At 48.7% G+C, this 20600-nt stretch overlaps 5 protein-coding genes across 6 annotated transcripts in view; 1 reads left to right on the forward strand and 4 right to left on the reverse strand.

The window, feature by feature from the left end:
• Window positions 1-455: 455 nt before the first annotated feature.
• LOC118514468 lies at window positions 456-6502 on the reverse strand. The gene is made up of 10 exons (XM_036061393.1): window positions 5712-6502; window positions 5087-5636; window positions 4633-5021; window positions 3676-4203; window positions 3053-3602; window positions 2676-2984; window positions 2176-2369; window positions 1596-2108; window positions 991-1540; window positions 456-926 (listed from the first exon to the last, which is right to left on the reverse strand). Exons 1-10 carry the CDS (start codon window positions 6392-6394, stop codon window positions 543-545), a joined length of 4650 nt encoding a protein of 1549 aa, XP_035917286.1. The 5' UTR covers window positions 6395-6502; the 3' UTR covers window positions 456-542.
• On the reverse strand, window positions 2543-4631 carry LOC118513162 (UDP-glucosyltransferase 2-like). Its single transcript, XM_036058609.1, has 3 exons — window positions 3676-4631; window positions 3053-3602; window positions 2543-2984 (listed from the first exon to the last, which is right to left on the reverse strand). Exons 1-3 carry the CDS (start codon window positions 4296-4298, stop codon window positions 2595-2597), a joined length of 1563 nt encoding a protein of 520 aa, XP_035914502.1. The 5' UTR covers window positions 4299-4631; the 3' UTR covers window positions 2543-2594.
• An 811-nt stretch (window positions 6503-7313) lies between the features above and the next one.
• On the forward strand, window positions 7314-9380 carry LOC118513159 (UDP-glucosyltransferase 2-like). Its single transcript, XM_036058606.1, has 5 exons — window positions 7314-7507; window positions 7571-7800; window positions 7867-8158; window positions 8222-8771; window positions 8841-9380. Exons 1-5 carry the CDS (start codon window positions 7398-7400, stop codon window positions 9213-9215), a joined length of 1557 nt encoding a protein of 518 aa, XP_035914499.1. The 5' UTR covers window positions 7314-7397; the 3' UTR covers window positions 9216-9380.
• On the reverse strand, window positions 9290-11362 carry LOC118513160 (UDP-glycosyltransferase UGT5-like). Its single transcript, XM_036058608.1, has 3 exons — window positions 10978-11362; window positions 10673-10908; window positions 9290-10607 (listed from the first exon to the last, which is right to left on the reverse strand). Exons 1-3 carry the CDS (start codon window positions 11091-11093, stop codon window positions 9382-9384), a joined length of 1578 nt encoding a protein of 525 aa, XP_035914501.1. The 5' UTR covers window positions 11094-11362; the 3' UTR covers window positions 9290-9381.
• Window positions 11363-11630: 268 nt separating this feature from the next.
• The window catches only part of LOC118513165 (DNA-binding protein D-ETS-3-like), a 33334-nt gene continuing 24364 nt past the window's right edge, over window positions 11631-20600 (reverse strand). For both annotated transcript variants that reach the window (XM_036058612.1, XM_036058613.1), the window contains exons 6-7: window positions 16660-16865; window positions 11631-14331 (exon numbers count right to left, since the gene is read on the reverse strand). In XM_036058612.1, the coding sequence (XP_035914505.1) occupies window positions 14195-14331; window positions 16660-16865 (343 nt within the window). In that variant the 3' untranslated portion in view covers window positions 11631-14194. The remainder of the gene's footprint in view (window positions 14332-16659; window positions 16866-20600) is intronic.

Here is a 20600-nt window from a genome sequence, read left to right on the forward strand (position 1 = left end):
AATTTATTTAATATTGTTGAACGTAATTAATCCTTTTGGGCACATTTCGTCTGCCCATTTGCTGTTGCACTCATTTCTATCAGCGCGAAATTTTCGAGCAGTCGTTATTACCACAGACAGTACAACACGTGACGAATTCATATCTGGTGGTTATTTTGCTCTTTTACACTTAAAAAATGACTAAAACTTCTTCGTGAATCATCTTCTGCAAGTCAATCTAGACATCTAGACTAGTCAATAACATTCGATTTAGGCTCTTCTTCTAAGGTTCTAATAAGCGACAGAAATCCTCACAATGCCTCTAATGGACATGGTACTTGTGCGTGTATCGGATCTTTCCTAGCCACGTATGGGATGCTACAAAGATGAGCCAAATGATGGGCTGGTCATGTCAGTCGAACTCCACACAGGGTTCAAGAAGATGGTCATGCACTCTTTACAGTAAGCCAAACGGATACGCTTTAGTCTTCTAAATTTTATTTGAGGAATAAAACATTATACGAGCTTTACAATCGAATATTGTAATTTCTGCTCTGTAAATTTTATTGTCGCTTCTGCTTCACTTGCCGCTGACGACGGCACAAAGCACGTCTTATTAAGAACACAGGCAATGACACGAGCCCCACTATAATGCCCGCAAAGAACAGATAAACATCCAGCAGATTCGCTTGGATCGTACCGAGGCGAAGCGTTGGCGAACGAAGATGCTGAACCGTCGGATGTCTCACAACGTATTCGATCCACCATACAGCCCGGTCGAGCGGTTTATCGGGCTGATCGCGAAAGTACATCGCACGACGTTGCATATTTTCCCGATAGCTCGGTGTTTCCAGCACCTTCAGCACGGTCGATCGTATCGTATCGGTGGACAGGGCGGCAAAATCTAGCTTTTCTGCCACACCACCGATCAACGATCGTTTCAGGTTCTGGAAAGAAGACCACAATGTTTAATCACGTCGCTTTACCTCGACCAGCCATAATCACGCCTACCCGATGTTGATCGACAAAAAACGGCATCCCGATCAGCGGTACACCAAACCAGGACGCTTCCTGTGTGCTGAGCCCTCCCGAATGGGTGATGAAGCCTCTCGTTCGAGGGTGGCTTAAAATACTGTTCTGTGGCAACCACGGTCGGATGATTACGTTCGGTGGCAGAGGCACGGTGAGATGTGATTCAAATTTCCACAAGAAATGATAGTCCGGCATTTGGCGGAATGCTTCGATGAACAACCGTTGCCGTTCCTCACCGATCATGTCCGAACGGATGTTAGAACCGAGCGAAAACAAAACGGCCCCTTTCTTCGCTTTCGCCACAAACTCTTCCAGATCCGCCGGTAGGGGTTTGGGATCCTTGATGTGAGCTCCACCGATCGGAATCACGTTCGGGGGCAGTGGTTCAAGCGCATCGAACGTCGGATTGGTGTTTACGAGCATTAGCACCGTGCGCCGCTCGATGTCCTGTATGTAGGGCATGTTTTCGAACGCGAACCGATTCCTGACCATCGTGTCCAGCTTGGGCATGATATCAAAGTGTCGTAGGCTTAAGGGGAAAGTTTGGGTAGATTAAGTGGGATTGATGTTAAACCTCAACTTACCCAGCATCCCACAGATAGAGGTACGTGTTGTACGCCCGCTCAGCAAAGGACATATCGAACCCGTACGGTAGCGCATAGTGAGGCGTGTAAGCGTAATGCTTGTGCCCTCCAACGATGTCCACCGAGTACGGTGGGTTGCTGAACGGCGTCAGGCTGATTAGCGGTGGGTAGTTAAACTTGTGCAGCAGCGGCAACAGACACGGCCCACACCCGAAATCATACAGCACCACATCGAAGCGGAAGCTGTCCGGATAGTGAAGGATCACATTGAGCCCGTCCGATTTCAGTGCACCCCGGCACATCCCGAGATAGAACTCTTTGAAGGCAAACAGCGACTGGAACGGAGTATCCTTTGCCAGTTCCAGCAGATCGATTTCTTCCTCTTCGTACAGCGTGGAATACACTTTCTCGAGCAGAATGTAGGTAAGATTGGGCCGCGAGCTATCCCCATCCTGGGACACCACCGTTAAATTGTGACCCCGAGCCACCAGCTCCTCCATGATGACACGGTTCCTGGAATATGTTTTGCATCACTCGCGAGCACTAGAGCCGATGGAGATTACGAGCAGGGGAAGCTTACCAGATGTGATGGCTAGGACTTGGCACGGTCATGATACAGAGAATGTTTGCGCCCTGTACGACTCCATGCCAAACAGCTGACAGCGCCGCGAGAGATAGTAGCGCGAACACGCACGGTACGTTCGGACGCATCGCTGTTATCATACTGACTGGCAGACGGCCGCGCGTCTCAAGCTGGAGCGGACAATTTGCAAATCACTTGCACATGTGTATGCAAGATCAACAGCATTCTAGTGTGTGTAAACGACGCCCTAGCGTGAGTGGATCACGTGGCGTGCGTGCGTGCAACCTTGCTTTGCTGCAATTATTTCGCCAACCGGCAAGAGCGAGATCACTATGCCCTGATGTGTGATATAGGTCGAGTAAGTGAAACAAGCCTGATTAATTGGACATCATCGCTTAGCTAATGTGTCGCTCACACTAGTTCCTTTTTTTCCTTGTTTGATCGCTGCGATAGGAGTGTGTGCTCAAGCGTGTAAATAGACGCTTAGTGTAATATACGGCTAGGGCGAGCAGCAGCGTCAGTGCTAGCTTTACATCGTACAGCTCGTACACCCAGAATGACATACGCTTCGTTGGCGATTGAATCGCTTTCACGTTCGGATGACGTAGGGCCCACTCGATCCACCACACTGCACGATCGAGTGGATGTTCTGGCTGATCGCGAAGCAGTGCCGATCGGTGCTGCATGCTCTCCCGGTAGCTAGAGTTGGTGAGTACCTCACGCAGGGCAGCTTCAATGTTGGCCGTTGACAAAAAATCATGCTCTAGACGTAGAGCGACCCCAGCAGTCACCGATTTGTGGAGGTTCTGGAATTGGAAGGGGAATCGAGCATTACAAACGAGATGATTCGGTCAAGATTTCCACCTATTCCTACCCGATACTGATCACATATGAAGGGAATGCCAACCAAGGGCACCCCGTGCCATGTTGCCTCATGCGTACTCAGCATTCCACCGTGCGTTATAAAGCCCTTCACGTTCGCGTGAGCCAGAATATCGTTCTGGGGTAAAAACTTTCTAATCAAAACATTGCTGGGCACTTCAAACTGTGGCATTTCCTCAAACTTCCACAGAAAATTGTACTCCGGCAGATGGCGAAACGCCTCCAGGAACATTCGGATGCGATCGTCCCCAAGGTCGGCACTTCTCACGTTTGTACCGAGCGAGAACAGGACGGATCCTTGCCGTCCCGCGGCCAGAAATGTGTCTAGATCGGTCGGTAAGCGTTTCGGTGGAAGTACCTGAAGTCCACCGACCGGGATGTGAGCCGGTGGAAGCGATTCAGCAAAGTCAACCGAGTAGTGAAAGTTGGCTAGCAGCAGAAAGGTTTTACGCTCGATTTGACCCAAGGAAGGCATCCCACGGTAGCGGAAGTGGCTCCGTACCAAGTGCTCTATCCGTGGCAGAAAGATGTGATGGCGGTAGCTGTGAGGAGGAAGATCGTGGAGAGTTATTCGCAAGGGAGTTCGTTGCGATCCTCTTACCAAGAACGTCTTACATATGATCAGCATTGTGAAGCACCCAGTTGTAGAATCGCTGCAGGAAGTTCATGTCCGAGTCGTAGTTGACGGTAAAGAACGGCACATACGCGTAGTGTTTGTGTCCACCGACGAAATCGGTCGTAAACTGAGGATTGTTGTACGCCGTTACACCGATCAGCGGAGGATAGTGGAACTTGTGCATCAGTGGCAACAGACACGGTCCACAGGTGATGTCCGCGATGACGAGATCGAACCGGAACTCGTCCGGATAGGATTCGATCACTTGGAGACCCTTCGAACGTAGCACCCCCTTGCACATGGCCGTACCCCAGGTGTAGAGATCTTTAATGCCTGTGAGCGCATCGTTGCTTGCCATTTCGAATAGGTCGAGCTCATCGTGCAGATCCGAGTAGGCATGTTCCAGGTGGATATAGGTGACGTTTGGTGTTGCCTCTTGCTCGACGTCGGCTGATACCACCGTTAAGTTGTGTCCTCTGGCGGCGAGAGCTTCGATCCAAACGCGGTTCCATATGTGATGGCTTGGACTAGGGACTGGCGTAAGGCAGAGAATGTTAGCACCACTGGCAAGCTCCCAACAGCTTGTCAGTAGCAGCAGCAGCACTACTAAGGCGATCATCATCGAAGGCTGATCACCATGGAATCACCAATGTACGACTACGGACCGGGTGCGATCTATGGAGGAGTTTTATTCGTCATTGTATACCGCTCGACTGGTGTAGTCGTTCTTGGTCATTAGAGATGAATGCAACAGGGAGAATGAGTGGCAAATTTGCCGCTAATGTGACATTATGAGATGCTTTCCACGTGCGTTTGCGCTAACCTTCCGTGCAGGAAATGATGCTATTAATGCAGAAACGTGATCTGAACTTGTGCCTTTTTTTATTGGACTATTCTAAAATTCGATAATGAGCTTCTTCGTAGCGGAAAGATTCGTGTTGTTCGAAAGGCAACGCTAGTGCACTTTCTTCTTCGGTTTGCCTGACGGAGAACTCTTTGAGAACAGAGCTTTACTGACTTTGTGCAGGAGGTATAGCACGAACAGTACGGCTAGCAGTAGGCAGAGCTTCACATCGTACAGCTCACTCCTCCAGGGACCTAGCTCCAGGGTGGGCGATTGGATGGTTTTCGCATTCGGATGCCTTAATGCCCACTCTACCCACCAGACGCCACGTTCCAGCGGTGTTTCCGGCTGATCTCGGAACAGTCCCGATCGTACGCTCATAGCCTCTCTGTATCGCGGTGTCTCCAGCACCTTCAGCACGGTGTTGCGAATTTTATCGGTGGTCAGATCCCACAGGTTTATCTTCTCCGCCACACCGGCACGGATGGATTTCGCGAGATTCTAGTGGAAAGAGAGGGGTTTCTTGGAGTTTCCTTCTTCTGTTACAAACAGTCAACGGTCCTTACCCGATACTGATCGGCGATCACAGGAATTCCAATCATCGGCACCCCGTGCCAGGTCGCCTCGTGTGTGCTCAGCAGTCCACCGTGCGTCATGAAAGCCTTAATGTGCGGATGGGCAAGTATGTCGTTCTGTGGCAGAAACTTCTTGATCATTACGTTCGGTGGCAGCTCGAACGGTAGATCGGTTTCAAACTTCCACAGAAAGTTGTAGGCCGGCATCTGCTGGAACGCTTGCAGGAACGCTTTAATCCGCTCCGGGCCAAGATCCTTGCTGAGCACGTTCGTGCCGAGCGAGAACAGTACCGAACCCTTCTTGCCAGCACGGATGAACCGATCGATGTCAGCCGGCAGCGATTTGGGCGGTATGATCTGCAACCCACCGACCTGGATCATGTTTTGCGGGATCGGTTCAGGGAAATCGACCGAATGGTGGGAGTTTACCAGCATCAGCATCATTTTCCGATCCATCTCACCCAGATAGGGGAGATCTGTCGTCTGCTCGTGCTGCCGTACGATACGATCGGTTTCGGGCAGGAACACATAGTTGCGGTAGCTGAAATCGCAACCATAAAAGGAGATAAGGGATTAGAAGAAGCACACAACGCGAGCTCGATTCAGCCTCACTAACAAGTAATCGATCCAGTGGATACCGGCGCTGTAGAAGCGTTGGAAGAAGTTCATATTGCTGTCGTAGTCCAGCGTGTAGTACGGCACGTACGCGTAGTACTTGTGGCCACCGATCAGATCCGTCGTGTACGGGGGCGTATTGAAGCCGGTCACACCCACCATCGGCGGTTGTCCGAACCGGTGGTAGATCGCGAGCAAGCACGGCCCGCAGGTGAAATCGTACAGCACCAGGTCGAACTTGTAGTCCTTCGGGTAGCGCTTGATCGTCTGATATCCCTCCGAGTCCAGTATGCCGATACACATCGAGATGGCGTAGTCGTAGAATATCTTCATGCTCTCCAGTATGCTCGCCTGTCCCATCTCGTAGAAATCGATCGCCGTCGCACCCTCGTGGATCGTATCGTACGTCCGCTCGAGATGGATGTACGTTACGTTCGGCTTCGGCTTCTCAACGTCCGGCGACACAACCGTCAGGTTGTGGCCCTGTGCAGCAAGCGCATCCACCAGCACCCGGTTCCAGATGTGATGGCTCGGGCTAGGGACCGCCATCAGGCAAAGGATGTTTGCACCGTGTGCAAACTGCGCTGCCGACGCGATCGCTAGCAACACCACCATCGACCGCAGCACTTTGTTGAACGATCGTACCGAACCCATCCTATCGTTGCTTCGTGCCACACCAAACATCCACCAGGGTCTGCAGCATCACATCAACTGGCTGGAAGCTTGGTTTAGCACACTCTTCAAAAACCTACCTACGGCAATCACAATCAGCCACTGTGCAAACTTCAGCCGACGGGTGTTCCGTGTTGTGATGGAGGTGGCGGCGTATCAATTGGCAAGATGATTGTGCGAAAATGCTCCCCGTAGCACGTGTGCAAGCGCTCGGCCATACCGACCTGATATTTGTTTAATGTCGTCAGACAATAATGACGATTTGCGTTTTATTTGCAATCGAAACCAGATGTGCATTCGTGACCTCTGATTTGCTGAGCTCTGATTTAAAGCAAAACAACAGATCGTGATACATGCTGTGTTGCATGCTGACCGGCACACTTAGAGGAGTTAGTAACATAAGCGAATCTATCTCGAAAGATTAGAACGCGAATTTGTTTATTGCAGCAATAAAATAATATCATGCCAAGCGGTGACAGTGAAGATTCACCGGCCACGAAGCCACACGATTGTTATCAGATAAGACGTTCCCTGGGATATACTGTGCCTCTAGCTGCTGCTGCTGCTGCTGGTGCTACGGTAGCGTCGCCGCCTACTTGGAGAACGATCAATCAAACCGATGCTCATCAGCGTTGATTAGGGCCACTGATTGTATCGGGTGGTCGGGCGATATGATGCGCCGTCAAGGACACCGGTGGCCGATTAACCTCCGCTGCATACGGTTGATTAGGTGATGTTCCTCCCCAAAAAAAATCACAAACACATGGACAACCATTACATAAATTCTCATCAAACATGGTTCTCGCGGGCGTGCGTGGTCTGTTTTGCTTCCCTGCATAAGCTGGTAGTGGTGACGGACGTGTACCATCAACATCTATATTTAGTACGGGCGCGCGTTGGTCTTGGTGAACTTGACCACGGGTTGCGTCTGACCCGGTACGACAACCGCGCCAATCGGTTCATTTCGGAGTTGTTCTCTGAGTCTGGTGGACGTCACCGACAAAAAGGTCGCACGATGGCGTCGCTTTTCACTCTCGTCGGTGTGTTACTTTCGCTCGGTGTGCTGGTGAATGGAGCAAACATACTCTGCCTGATGGGAGTTGCTAGTCCCAGTCATCATATCTGGTAGGTAGCGGAGTGACTGGCGTCACCGGTGCCTTATCTAGTATGTGTCGCTTCTCACCGTAGGAATCGAGCAATCATGGATGGGCTAGCACGGCAGGGACACAATCTTACCATACTGTCAGCTGATGTGGAACAGAACCAACCAAGCAATGTGCACTACGTACATCTGGAGGAGATCTATCCCACGCTCTACTCTGGCCCGGAGTCGATCGACCTGATGGAGATGGCGAACGAAAATCTGTTCAAAAGTATCATCTCGTTCTATCGTGACTTTGTGGTGCACGAGTGTGCAGGTAAGAGGTTCGTTTTTGGCGTGGAGATGTCTCGATGGCTCATCGCTCCTCCGTTCCCTATTGCAGGAACTCTCAAATCGAAAGGACTGCGGCGCGTAATGGACTATCCGGATGAGTTTCGGTTCGATCTTGTACTGCACGATTTTACCTGTGGACCGTGTCTGCTCGGTTTGCTGCACAAGTTCAAGTATCCTCCGTTGGTTAGTGTGACCGCGTTCAATAATCCGCCGTACTCGACGGAGGTGATCGGTGGACACAAGTTCTACTCGTACGTACCGTTCTACTCGCTCAGCTACGGTACCGACATGAGTTTCTTCCAGCGCATCCACAACACGCTGCTCAGTCTCACCGATATGTTGTAAGTGCTGAGAGTGTTGTAAATAACCCTGGCAAGCGATAATCTTAATGACTTGCTTTCCAGCTATCGGAACTGTATCTCCAATCCGCGAATCGATGGGATGATGCGGGAATACTTCCGGTACGACGATCTGCCCTACGCTCCCGAGCTTCACAAGCGTTCCAAGCTTATGCTGGTCAATGCTCACTACTCGATCGATTTCCCCGAAGCTTCCCCACCGAACCTGATCCCCGTCGGTGGTCTGCAGATACGTGAACCTGCGCCACTACCCACCGATCTGGAGCAGTTTATCAATGGAAGCCGTAAGGGCGCTGTACTGTTTTCGCTCGGGACGAACATCCGTAGCGATCAGCTGGACAGTGGTCGGCAGCGTATGATCATCGATGCGCTACGCCAGCTGCCAGACTATCATTTCCTGTGGAAGTTCGAAACGGACCTAACGATTCCGTTGCCGAAAAATGTGATCGTACGACCGTGGATGCCACAGAACGATCTGCTAGCGCATCCAAAGATGAAAGCGTTCGTAACGCACGCAGGACTGCTGAGCACGCACGAAGCCACCTGGTACGGGGTACCGATCGTGGGCATTCCGTTCATAGCGGATCAACATAGGGTAAGCGTAGTGAGGATCACCTTCGAGGGCGACATTTAACAATGCCGCATATGTTGTTTTTCCTTACAGAATCTAGAACATTGCGTGCGAGCTGGAGTAGCAAAGCGTGTTGCTTTCCAAACAATGACCACGGAAGAGTTGCGCAACGCGATCAGAGACGTCCTGGAGGATCCTAAGTATCGCACCAATATGGCGGCACAGTCGGCACTGTTTCGTGATCAGCCAGAGAAACCGCTGGCCCGTGCCATATGGTGGATCGAATGGGTTCTGCGCCATCCCAATGCAACGCAACTCCAATCGCCAGCTTTGAAGTTGGGATTCTTCAAGACTTACCTCCTTGATGTGGCTCTGTTTTTCGGTGCGATTGTTGTATTGATTGGATTGCAGATAAGAAAATGGTTGACCAAGCCGCGTAAAGTTTCCGACGGTAAGAAGCGCAATTAGGGAAGAAAGATTCAAGACACTAGCTGCTTTAAGAGTCAGTATTCAGGGAGTATAAGTAAGCAACGCTGACTGCCTTGTTAATGAATGCATGTTTAATTTTTAAATACATTTTTTATTGAAATACATTTGGGTTAATGGATACAGTTCCTTGACGAGTTCCATGAATTTATTTGAGTTTCTCCTTGTGTCTTGCGTTGGGTATGTGACACACATGAGAAAGCATCTTCCACGTCGCTAGTAAGAGTCCTACAGCAAGCAGGAATATGCATACGGCCACATCGTACCCGTTGGCTACGAACATACTCATCTCGACTGTGCTCGAGCGAAGACGATCCTCCTTCGGATGTCTTAATGCCCACTCTATCCACCAGACCGCACGGTCCAATGGTTTCTCCGGTTGATCACGGAACAGTGCCGATCGCTTATCGATCGCTTGCTGATAGGAATCGTTCTCAAGCACTTGCCTCAGTGCAGTCACGATGCTAGCAGTGGTGAGGCTCGCTAAGTCTAGCTTAACTCCACCCCCTGCCTGGACGGTTCGGTGCAGGTTCAGATGTTGATCGACGTATATCGGAATACCGATCATCGGTACGGCATGGTACGTTGCTTCCTGTGTGCTCATCAGCCCACAGTGTGTGATGAAAGCCTTCAAGCGGGGTTGGGCCAGTATGTCGTTCTGGGGTAACCACGGACGCACCATCACATTGGAGCTCGCTTGCCGCGGCAGCTGATCGTCATCAAACTTCCAGAGGATGTGATAGTCCGGGAAGAGGGCAAACGCTTCCAGAAACATTGCTTGCCGTTCGGGCGTAAACATTTTGCTCTTAAAGTTAGTTCCCATCGCAAATAGGATAGCTCCTTTGGGGGCGTTCGTAATGAAGCTTTGCAGCTCCGATGGTAAAGGTTTGGGATCGACGATTTGCAGTCCACCGACGGGGATCACGTTCGGTGGCATGCTTTCCGGAGGGTCCAGCGCCGAGTTAGAGTTGGTAAGCATAATCAGTGTCTTTTGCTCCAGTTCGGTCAGGTCGGGAAGCGTGAAGTCGAATGCTTGCTGAGCTATTTGTGTTAATCGTGGTAAAAACACAAACTGGCGGTAGAGCGCATCGAACAGGTGTATGAGAGTGTTGGAGAAACGTTGCGTGAAGGGCAACGGGTTGTCAGTGAGCTGCGTGAAATGAGGTACATAGGAGGAAGCTTTGTGTCCACCAATGAGACGCTCGGTAAATTGAGGAACTCCAAAACCGGTCACGCTCACCAGCGGGGGATAGTGGAACTTGTGAAGCAATCCCAGTAAACATGGGCCACAGGTGAAGTCGTAGATGATAAGATCGAAGCGGAAGTCGCCAGGGTACTGGAGAAGTTGTTGCAGTCCTTTGGAGGTTATAGCTCCTAGAAAAAGAGAAGAGGATCGTTTGCAAGATCACCTGAAAACTTGGTCGACTAAGGTCCTCTACCTTCACATCCTAGCAATCCAAACTTATAGAACGAAATGGTGGCAGCCATCGGTGATTCGTGCGATCGCTTCAGTATATCGTTCCGCGCCTGTGTCCCATTGCCGTACAGCGTGTTGTAGCTGTTTTCCAGGTGTATGTAGGTGACATTTTTCGGTGCACGTGTATCCACATTAACCGAGAGCACTGTAACGTTATGTCCACCCTCTTCTGCCAATCGGTTCACGATGGGACGAATCCTGCACAGCCCGACAAGGAAACACTTTACTAGACGCTCAATGGGCACCAATTCTCGATCCAACTCTTACCATATAAAATGACTCTGAGACACTACACTCATCAGCACAAGGATGTTGGCACACTGCACCTGCTCAACAATTCCCACCAGCACAGCACTGACGATCACGTTTACAAACAACCTCATCTTTCGCTTAACAGCAGCCAATTGCTTCCCGGTACAGCTTGTGACGGTGACTGATACACTCGGTGAGGGAAGAAAGTTCTTTCCATCCAGCACAACGTTATCGGGACGTTATGGGCAAGGTCAGTTTACTCCCGGCAAACCGAACCAGATGAGCCGAGATTCTGTACCAGTTTGAAGGAGTAAACGACACGCGCCGTGGGCAAAGCTTCCCTTCAACTTTGTAGTTGAACTCGGGTGAACTGCTCTTCGCCAGTCGCTGTGATCATCTGTGAGCATGCAGAGATTGGAAGGCGCCTGCGGGATGCAGCATGCCGAAGCTGATAAGGGTGATGATCTACAGCACGTCTAGGAACGAGGTGTGGAGCAGTAGTAAAAGTGAATTATCACTGACATTTGTTTGCTTGTGATATGCCTCGAGAGAAACTGGTGCGTTAATGAGTTAATGATAACTCTCCTGGGTTCTTCTTTCCGTTAGACAAGTGAAACCGATTTAGGCAAGGCAAGGGAGACCCCGGGGAGACTAGATTTGATGATAGATTTTTGAAACATTTATACGAATTTTATTTAATTCAGTTATTCTTGTTTGTTTTTTTTTTTGGTTTGTCTTTTTTGTTGTTCGTCGACTCGGAGTCGCGAGTCGGCTGACTTCAATGTACAATGTGTCCAGCTTTTTTTTGTTTTGTTGGGTTGGTTGCCGTTTGAAGTATGAAGACATGTTGATTGAACTTAGATTTTACATACACGCACACACACACATATTTATCGTAGATACACAACTATACTGGCTATGACTGATCGAGCCGATCGCACTTCCACTGTCGGTTCATTTTTGAATTGATCGACTGCTGCTAGCGCGAGGATACACCATTTTGCTCGTAAAGATCATCCTTTTTCAACTTCAAAAAGCTGTTGCTGTAGTAGGTGAAACAGATATTAATTTGTTTCTCAAAAAACAAACACACACACACATATTTACGTACGACATTACATCCATTAGCCAGGCACGATCAGCCGACCGGCAGGAGGTGTGCGAATTTTTCAGTCTATGTACAAAAGCAGACACACCTGTTGCAGCGACTGATCGCACCTGTTGTGTGCTGTGTTTGACTAGCGTTTTAGTTTTTTTTTCCTGTCACTCGGTAAAAAGATGTCTCATGCGATGAAAGATGAGTTAAGATTAGTACAGTTGGACAGGCCCTGGGGCTGACAGGCCCTTAATACACCACCATCATCATCACCTTCATGCTACAGGTTAATAATACACTCTATCTTCTCTCACTTTTGCCCTTCCTTTTGACTAGAGCACAAATATACACATCGATAAGTTACGGTACACCGATTATTTACACAGACATACACAACGATACGTACATATAGCTTCTAAACGTCCTGCCAGGAATGCCGGTATGTGACCGGCCCGTTTTGTCCCGAATTCGAAAGCAAACCATACCATAGGTACGCAAAATGGGAGAGAACGAGCGAGGGAAATTCTGCATCCGATCGATGCCGATCGAGCACTGCACCGAGCACTGTATTTGCTTCACTCGCTCGAGTAAAAATTGTTTTGCTTTTGCAAAGAACAAAATTGTAACAAGTGTCGTTAACTATCACAGTCTTTATATGTATAAATATTTGCTTTTGTTTTAACGCTTCCATTTTGTTCCGCGTCGCGTTTGGTGTGGTATCGCTTGCCATTGTTTTTTCTGCTCTAGTAATGAGTATTGCATAAATTTAGGGGGTACGATTTAAATTTTGTTTTCTTTTTCCCATCGAAATAGATTTATTAAAATGATTTCCTCTTAATGATTTGTGGCTTTTGTGTTTTTTTGTTGATAATTTACGTTTGAACAATGTATTATTCGACTTTTTCGACAGCTTCCCCGCGTCCAATGGCCAACGATTGCTTACTGGTAGAAGACTAGATTTGTTACTTGGATTTTATCTCCTTAGCATCTCGATCGCTCGCTCACAAGCGTTTCAAATAAGTTACAATCGAACTTAAATAGCGCACTTATAATACTTTTACACCGCTCATATTTACAACAAGACCGATCGATCGGAAACAAGAAAAGGAACGGAAGAGGTATTTTAGGGACAAAACACATGTAAAAAGAAAAATCTTCTCTCTAGCGACTCTCTCTCTCTCTCTGGTGGGAACGTTCTGTTAGCGAGAATAGTTTGTTGGTTTATGTATCTCGCACATCGTTTAAGGGCTTACACTTACCGTAACGTTGAGCCTTACATCTAGCAGGGAAGGACTTTGCTTAAATACTTCACACAGTAGGTAACCAATAACCGACCGACTTGTTTGTTTGCCGGCGCCCTTTTTCGGCGGCCAAGACTAGATTTTCCACGTAGTACTACAACACACTTCACTATTTAGCTTTAGTTTATCTATGTAACGTGTAAGTGTGTGTGTGTGTGTGTTTGAGTGTCATGGTGCTTGCCTTCCTGTGACAGCTACGTCCACTGCGGAGGTGGATCGTGCCCGCGTTACATTACAACAAGTATATTGCTAATTATACACTGATCGTTTGGTTTTTGGTTTAAAAATATGCTTCCTGTTATGTTACAGCATGCGCGCTTCATTTAAAAGTTGAGACATTTCTTAGATAGTCTAAAATACATTTATCTAACTGGGTAGTATTGATAGGTGCGATAGTGGTTGCAGTGATGCTAGTAGTTGTTGTCGTTGCGGTCACGTCACCGATCGTCGTGGGACCACGCAGCACGCCAACCGGCCCACCGTCACCACCATCGTCCGCCACCGTACGGGATGCTGTCCGCAGCAGCAGTACCTCGGTCGATAGAGGTGGCGAGGGCAGCTGGTGCAGCGGTCCACCAACCGGCAGCTGCTTCCGAGGAAATCCGGCCAGCTCTGGCTGGTAGAGCAGTTCCGGATGGTGTGGCAACGGTTGCGAATGATGGTGTTGCTGCGACACCGGTTGCTGGTGATGAAGATGATGGTGCTGCTGCTGCTGCTGCTGCGGGATTAGCGGGTGCTATTATTCGTACGGTGTCAGCTTCTTGTACAGATCGAAGTTGTCGACCTGGGCGTGATGGTGATGGTGGTGGCTGGAGGACGTGGTCGTGGGCGTTGGTCATGCGTAGTGCGGATACGAGCCCAGATGTGGTGCGACGTGCGATGGCGTCACGTGGCTCATCGTGTGCGATGGGTAGAGGTTCGTTGCCGGGCTGCCCCAGTTACCCCACGAGGCGGCCGACGGAAAGATGGAGGCTGTGCGTTCGTAAGAAAGGATGGCAAGGTAGAAGATTAGTATTTAGTACGGCGAATAAAATGGCGCTGTTTATCGGAAGTGACATTTGGTGCCTTGCCCAGGCTACAGTGTTTCGATTTAACGGTCCCGTAATTGTTAATTAGACGTTCTATTGAATTTAATAATCCTTATTTTCATAATTAATTGCAACTTTTAATTGAAAACTCACAGCCCATCACAGTGTTTGACGTTTAATTGCACAAAACGCCGTAAAAAATAATTAGCCGTCGCTTGTTGATTTTCCGTTTGCCCGCTAGCGGCTTGGCAAGGCTTCTCGACCTTTATCGGCTTTAAGGTCATTCCGGGTGGCAGAGGCAAAAAATAAGGAAACCATTCAGCGAGCTGTACTAGGCCATAGAGACGTAGCAACGGCTGCCTTTAATTTTCACCTTCACCAAGTAAAGTGTAAAGCGCGAAAAAAGGAAAACGAAACATAGCAGGCTTTGGGTTTGGACTTTTTTCGCCCAAAGTTCTGGAGACGGGCTTGGTTGCGTTCAGCAAAAAAACGGAAGTAGCGGTGAGGGAAGAAGGAGAAGTCCGCTCGGAAGCCTCTAACAAACAAGCCGTTCCGTAACGGAACTAGTTAGGGAAACAGAAATTAGACCAAAAGAACGGTTTCACTTCCACCGGAGTATTTTTTCCTTCCGGGGACGGCACGGCACAAGCAGGTTGGTGCCGGGAAGAGTGTTTGGAGGCTTATGGCCATTTGCTTTATACACGCCGTATACACGGATGTGGTTGTGTGTAGGCGGTGAAGGTGTGTAAGAAAAAGTCATCCTTCTTCGCGTACTGACTCGCGTGTGGCGTGATCGCTCCACACGGCTATTTCTCGTAGGAAGTAAGAATATGATGGTATTGGCGGTTCAAAAGGGCGGAAAAGATGATACTTGAGTTTTTCCGCCTGCGCCGGCGATAGTTTCCTTCGTTGCCGCCATTTCCCTCGCGCACTCCTCGGCAGGCGTGTGTACTACCCTGTGTATGAGATTGTGTGTGTGTGTTCATGTCTGTTCACCCTTCCTACAGAGTTAATCACGCCCGTGCCGAGCGAGATAGAACGAGCGAGATAAGGAAGGGAAACATCCGCTTCGCCTCGAGACCCGAGTTCCGGCTGAGCCAGAGTGAGTGCGATAGACGGACATTAGCAAGGCCGATGGAGACGCTTGGTCGTCCGTTACTGCAACATGCGCATGAGCCCTGTTGTGTGCATTCGTCGCACGGATGATAGCGTTTTCTGTACAGAAACTCCACTACTACCGACGTCCGTTGGATCCTTAGACCGGGGGTTTTGCTCGCCTGCTTCTACGTTCAAGATGGTGCTGATAATGGAAGACTCCTTGTGTGCGAGGGTTGTTGGTTCACTACCACCGTTACCGACGCGGGTACACAGTCACATCGGTTACGCACATCGGTGTTGGTGGGAAGGCGTCTAAAACGCAAGCGTGTGTTGTAAAATCGATGGAAAATGGAACATTGATTTATTGTTTCGCAGTTCGTTCTTAGCCGAAAAACCCCCACAGAAAACTTATCAAAGTTCGAAGTGGACTGGGGGAGTGAGTGAACGAGTCGTCCACTTGAGAAAAGCGTTTATGGAAATCTCCATTTCGAATGGAAAGCTACTTTGAAGTGACGGTAAACGAGAGTTTTTACCGACGGCTTCGTAGATTCTAAGCTGGCATCAAAAAAGTCTCAAGATTTCATTTTGATTTCTCGATTTTCTTATAAATATCGCATTTTAGCAAACCAGAATTTGTAGACTGAGCAAATCTGAAGCTCTCAAACACAAGAACTTGCTTAAATAATAGTTCCATATCAAAAACAACTTAAAAACCTTAAAACAACATTTTTAGTACTGATGTACCCAGTTGTACTAAAACGTGAAATCTTTTCAATTTAAACCAAATGGCACCTTTATCGTCAATAAATTTCGATAGACAACCACAATTTCGCCTACCGCCATGCAGCCAGAACGAAGTCGTTATGCTATTTTTACACAACCACCGAAACCGGTTCGCGGGCGATAAGCCCAAATTGGGAAAGGAAATATCTTTAAACGGTTGTGTGCGAAATGGCGATTAGATTTCGTACGTGGTGCCTCGGTTCGACGAAGCGGGTCCCTTAAAAACCCTCACTTGAATCCACACACACACACACACATACACACGTGTAGCAGCTCCCAAATGGCACTGGGGGCGGCCATAAACTTCGAGTGTCCTGAGAGCCCGATTTCCTACGGTACGATAATCTGCGGGGTAAACCCTAAACCGGCCTGCCACCTGCGCTCAACTTACCGGAAGATGACGTCATGCTGTGGTGGGGGCTCATGAACGAGCTCAGCTTGGCCCCGTGATGGTACGGCGACATGAACAGGTCGCTCTGGTACTTGTAGGTCGGATCCGTCTGGGGCTGGGTCGCGGCCGCCAAACCCTGGAAGTCGAACTTGTAGGCGTAACGCTTGCCGTGCACCTTCGTCATAATGTTCTTATCGTAGTAATATCTGTTCGGCGTTGCGTTTTGTGGGTTATTTTATTCGAGTTGGCGGGGTGGCCATGCCGGAAACGGGGAGAAAGAAAAGCAAGAAACGTTGGATTAGAAAAAATGGTAAATCCCGTTGTAGGGGTAAGGAATAATATAGTGGAAAAAGAAATGTAGCAAGTGTCTCAATCAAGCCGAAGAAAATGCACACTTTTTTCCAACCCCAGTACGTGCCAGAATAGGGTGAAATGGTACAAGGTGATGGCTTTCGGTTGGAAGGGGGAAGTGTGTGCGTAACACGCTTGGAGTGAAGTTGTATGTTCCGATTTGTCGGTTTCGATAAGCGCTGTTGCGATACGACGGGCAGCTAATTCCCGGCCGATTGCCGATTCGGAATACCCGACTCGTAACGTACCCACTACCGGGCACGATCGTGTTGAACTGAAGGGAGAGTAGCGTCCGGATCTCCCACTTGGTTTGCGAGATGGACAAAGAGGCCTAGTTTAGTATCTTCAAAAAGCGTGGAATGACAATCTGAGACACATACACAAAAAACCGACACTATTGCCACGCTTTCAATCGTCATTTTATCGAACGGTGTGTACGGCGTTGCGTATTGTCAAAAGCTAGATGACAGCTAGGTCGAAGAACAATGTGTCTACTAAGGAACGGAAAGTGTAGTGTGTGCGGTAATGGCGGGACAGTCACACACACACACAGCACAAGAATGGACACGTGGATGATGAGGTTATTCATACAGGCGCTTGTCAATTGTTTCGCCCAAAACGCTGTTCAGGGGTTTGGAAGAATAATGTGGCGTCGTTCACGATTGTTAAAGGCGAAATGCTTCCCTGTATGCCAATGTATGACATGCTCACAACACTCAACGCTCCGCCTGTTGACGTTTGGAACAACACGACAAAGGCGATGTGCATGCAGAGCCACGAACGCCGAACTGATTGGCATATGGAACAGGGAGAATGCTAAAAAAAAACGGGATACATATGGGTGAAGATGTCATTTAAAGTCAGAAGAACTGATATCGCAAAGTATCACAAAACATTCGATTCGAAAGGTAAACATGTGCCCCAAAACTCTCAACAGAGTAGGCCACACGGTGTGTGCTAAAAGCTTCAACTTCAACTGTCAATGGAACAATTCGTATGTCTTTTACTCCTTCCAAGTGCTCCTTCCAACAACGAAGAAAAAAAAGTGTCCTCCAAAGAAAATGCGTCCTCGACTGCGCTCTGCGCTGGGAAATATTCAAAATTACATCCATTAAAATCATACGCGCCAGACAATCCTGTTGGGACAGTTGGGAGCGTCGTCCAACTCTACGGCAAGGATTATGCTCAACCCGGGCTCTACCTCCAATCATTCATTCGAGCATCACAACCAGTCACAGTCTCCTACCCCCCCCCCCCCCCCCAAACCAGCATCATTATCGGGAGCATCAACAGTGGCATGATAATGGAAAATGGTTTCGGTTATCCCACCTATCCACTGTCCTGGGCATTGGGAGTTTCTTTCCATCTGCGCCGTTTTTTTTCCCGCCCCCCCCCCCCCCACTCTCGTCATTTGACTTTTACCACGGCGAAGGGTGGGTAGTTCGGCAGAAAATGAGCCGGGCGTGTTGCTGTCACTCATCCGTGCAATGCAAATGTGTTGTAAAGAAGCTATCGTTTGCCCGCCCGCCAACACTCGAGCGCTCGAGGATAACACACTTCAACCGTGCACACTCGACACTCGGGTAAAAACGCCAACCGACCGACCGACCGACCAACCATTTTCCGACCGAGCATTTTCGAGTGGTTTAATGTGTGTACATACATATTCAAGTGAGGCATCATCATCTTCCACCACTGGCACGCCAATTACCGATCCATCCCAACGAGCAGCAGTGCGATGCTGCTTGTATTGCCACTTGGACCTGGATGCTGTCACATGATTGTGTCCCATCATTGTCAGCAGCACCCGCGTTACGCACTTTGCACCGAAATCGCTGCTGTTCCTTTAGTGCTCCCTCGTGGAACGCCTCCCGATGGGACGATTACCTAAATGTGACGAAATGCGCCTGTATGTGGACGGGGATGTGGGAATGTTCGCCTCCCTTGGTACAGACATCTCGTAACCGTCGAAACAGGGCGTTGTAAACAGTTCAGTCCCATTTTGGGGTCGGGGGAAGACAGAACTCCGACAAGGTGAAACCAGCGGGAATTTGTATTTTAATTTCACTGCAGTGATTTAATAAAGCGGCGTCGAACATAAGGTCGAACAACAGTTGGGTAAACGGTGGGATCAATAATTTGACGTTGTCAAATTCAATTTGTGAAATGTCAACTCGTCGTGCTCGTACGGCGCTAGCTGGAGGTGTGCTTTCTAATTAAGTTTTTAATTGAAATGCGCAATGGATTACACTATTACACTATGCTGAGTTGGTTAGTTTGTGCATGAATATTAAGGTTTAAGTATGTAAGCTTTATAGCAACAAGCCGATATACTATTTAGTACATTTTTAGTACAGCACAGTACTACTATTATAAGTATTCTTGTAAGACTTTGGAGGATTTGCCATCTATTTCAGTATCATTTGTCCTGTTTTCGTACAATATTTCTATCAATTTCTATTACCTGCTTCGCCTTAGACTACTAAAGCACTGTAAAGCAAAGTGCTATAAAACTGGAAGATAGTTATCATGGTCGTAACTCCACTCGATGGTCTATCCCAAAGCGCTAAACCATACCAGACAGCGCTGGATTGTCTTTCGGTCTTTCCAAACCGATGGCCATCTTGCACTGTAATGGTACCGTCGCGTTGGCACTCGGCACTTCTCTACCGCCTGCTGGCACACACAAACACAAGCCGTGCGCACAGAAGTCTATTAGATTTTGGCTAAATCAAAATGTTGTTATTTTTCAATTTACAAATTTGATTGCATGAAACCACCTCCCGTTCATCGTACCTTTCGGCACCATCGGGAGCATATTTTGCACGTTTTTGCAACAGCCGAGTCTGTTGCGTTTTGCTGGTGACTCGACTGTTACTTTCTCATGCTGCGTACAGACCGATGGTGGTTGTAGTGAAATTCCCATGTTACTAGCGAACGGCACAGCTGCCATAAGGACAACCGAGCGAGTATCTCGGAGTGTGGGCCATCGTTGATAGCGTTTGGGTTTGAGAGTAGCCAACACCCGGGCTATACAACCAGCTATTTCGGCACGTTCTTTCGCTAGAGCGTTTCTGAAGGCGGACAGCAAAAAAAAGAAAAGTGCTAGCAGACAGCAAGCACCTCAACAGTCCTTGCTCAGCGTTGTGGATTAATGGAATGTAAGAACGGTATCAGATCTGGCATTATGGCACATTCGAATCGAAAGTTGTACCGATTTTTACCGAATCGAAAATGGGCGAACGCGGTGGCCTGTGGGAAGCGGGTGTGCCGGGACCGGAAACAGCACCGACTACGACTACCGAACTGGGGTAGCGCCCAGCATGCTTTCAATCATTCGTACGAATGAATACGAAACGTTGAAAATTGAAATTATTAGATAAATCGTGATAAAATATGCTTCGAGCAATGGCAGTGTACGGCGTTGGGGTGGGTAACGACGTCGGCACGGATCGGATCGGGGATGCTGTTGAGTCAGTTTCGCCATGAAGCTATTCTGCGCTGTCGGACGGTGACTGGGCCCGGGTGTTTGGAATGTTGCGGTGTTGATTAAATTGGCAAAGAATGTATAAGAGCTTATCACACTTTTC

The sequence above is a fragment of the Anopheles stephensi genome, chromosome 3, assembly GCF_013141755.1.
Source record: "Anopheles stephensi strain Indian chromosome 3, UCI_ANSTEP_V1.0, whole genome shotgun sequence".
Taxonomy (NCBI): Eukaryota; Metazoa; Arthropoda; class Insecta; order Diptera; family Culicidae; genus Anopheles; species Anopheles stephensi.

What these genes read in the sequence shown, in the direction of transcription:
- LOC118513160 (XM_036058608.1), bottom strand. Translation starts at nt 11,093, where the DNA reads ATGAGGTTGTTTGTAAACGTGATCGTCAGTGCTGTGCTGGTGGGAATT. An exon ending in TCTCAGAGTCATTTTATATG is followed by an intron (nt 10,909 to 10,977) that starts GTAAGAGTTGGA and finishes CGGGCTGTGCAG; the next exon opens with GATTCGTCCCATCGTGAACC. An exon ending in TGGATTGCTAGGATGTGAAG is followed by an intron (nt 10,608 to 10,672) that starts GTAGAGGACCTT and finishes CTCTTTTTCTAG; the next exon opens with GAGCTATAACCTCCAAAGGA.
- LOC118514468 (XM_036061393.1), bottom strand. Translation starts at nt 6,394, where the DNA reads ATGTTTGGTGTGGCACGAAGCAACGATAGGATGGGTTCGGTACGATCG. An exon ending in TGATCGCCGATCAGTATCGG is followed by an intron (nt 5,022 to 5,086) that starts GTAAGGACCGTT and finishes TCTTTCCACTAG; the next exon opens with AATCTCGCGAAATCCATCCG. An exon ending in TCATATGTGATCAGTATCGG is followed by an intron (nt 2,985 to 3,052) that starts GTAGGAATAGGT and finishes TTCCAATTCCAG; the next exon opens with AACCTCCACAAATCGGTGAC.
- LOC118513159 (XM_036058606.1), top strand. Translation starts at nt 7,398, where the DNA reads ATGGCGTCGCTTTTCACTCTCGTCGGTGTGTTACTTTCGCTCGGTGTG. An exon ending in CTCAGTCTCACCGATATGTT is followed by an intron (nt 8,159 to 8,221) that starts GTAAGTGCTGAG and finishes CTTGCTTTCCAG; the next exon opens with CTATCGGAACTGTATCTCCA. An exon ending in TCATAGCGGATCAACATAGG is followed by an intron (nt 8,772 to 8,840) that starts GTAAGCGTAGTG and finishes TTTTCCTTACAG; the next exon opens with AATCTAGAACATTGCGTGCG.
- LOC118513162 (XM_036058609.1), bottom strand. Translation starts at nt 4,298, where the DNA reads ATGATGATCGCCTTAGTAGTGCTGCTGCTGCTACTGACAAGCTGTTGG. An exon ending in CTTCACAATGCTGATCATAT is followed by an intron (nt 3,603 to 3,675) that starts GTAAGACGTTCT and finishes TCCTCCTCACAG; the next exon opens with CTACCGCCATCACATCTTTC. An exon ending in TCATATGTGATCAGTATCGG is followed by an intron (nt 2,985 to 3,052) that starts GTAGGAATAGGT and finishes TTCCAATTCCAG; the next exon opens with AACCTCCACAAATCGGTGAC.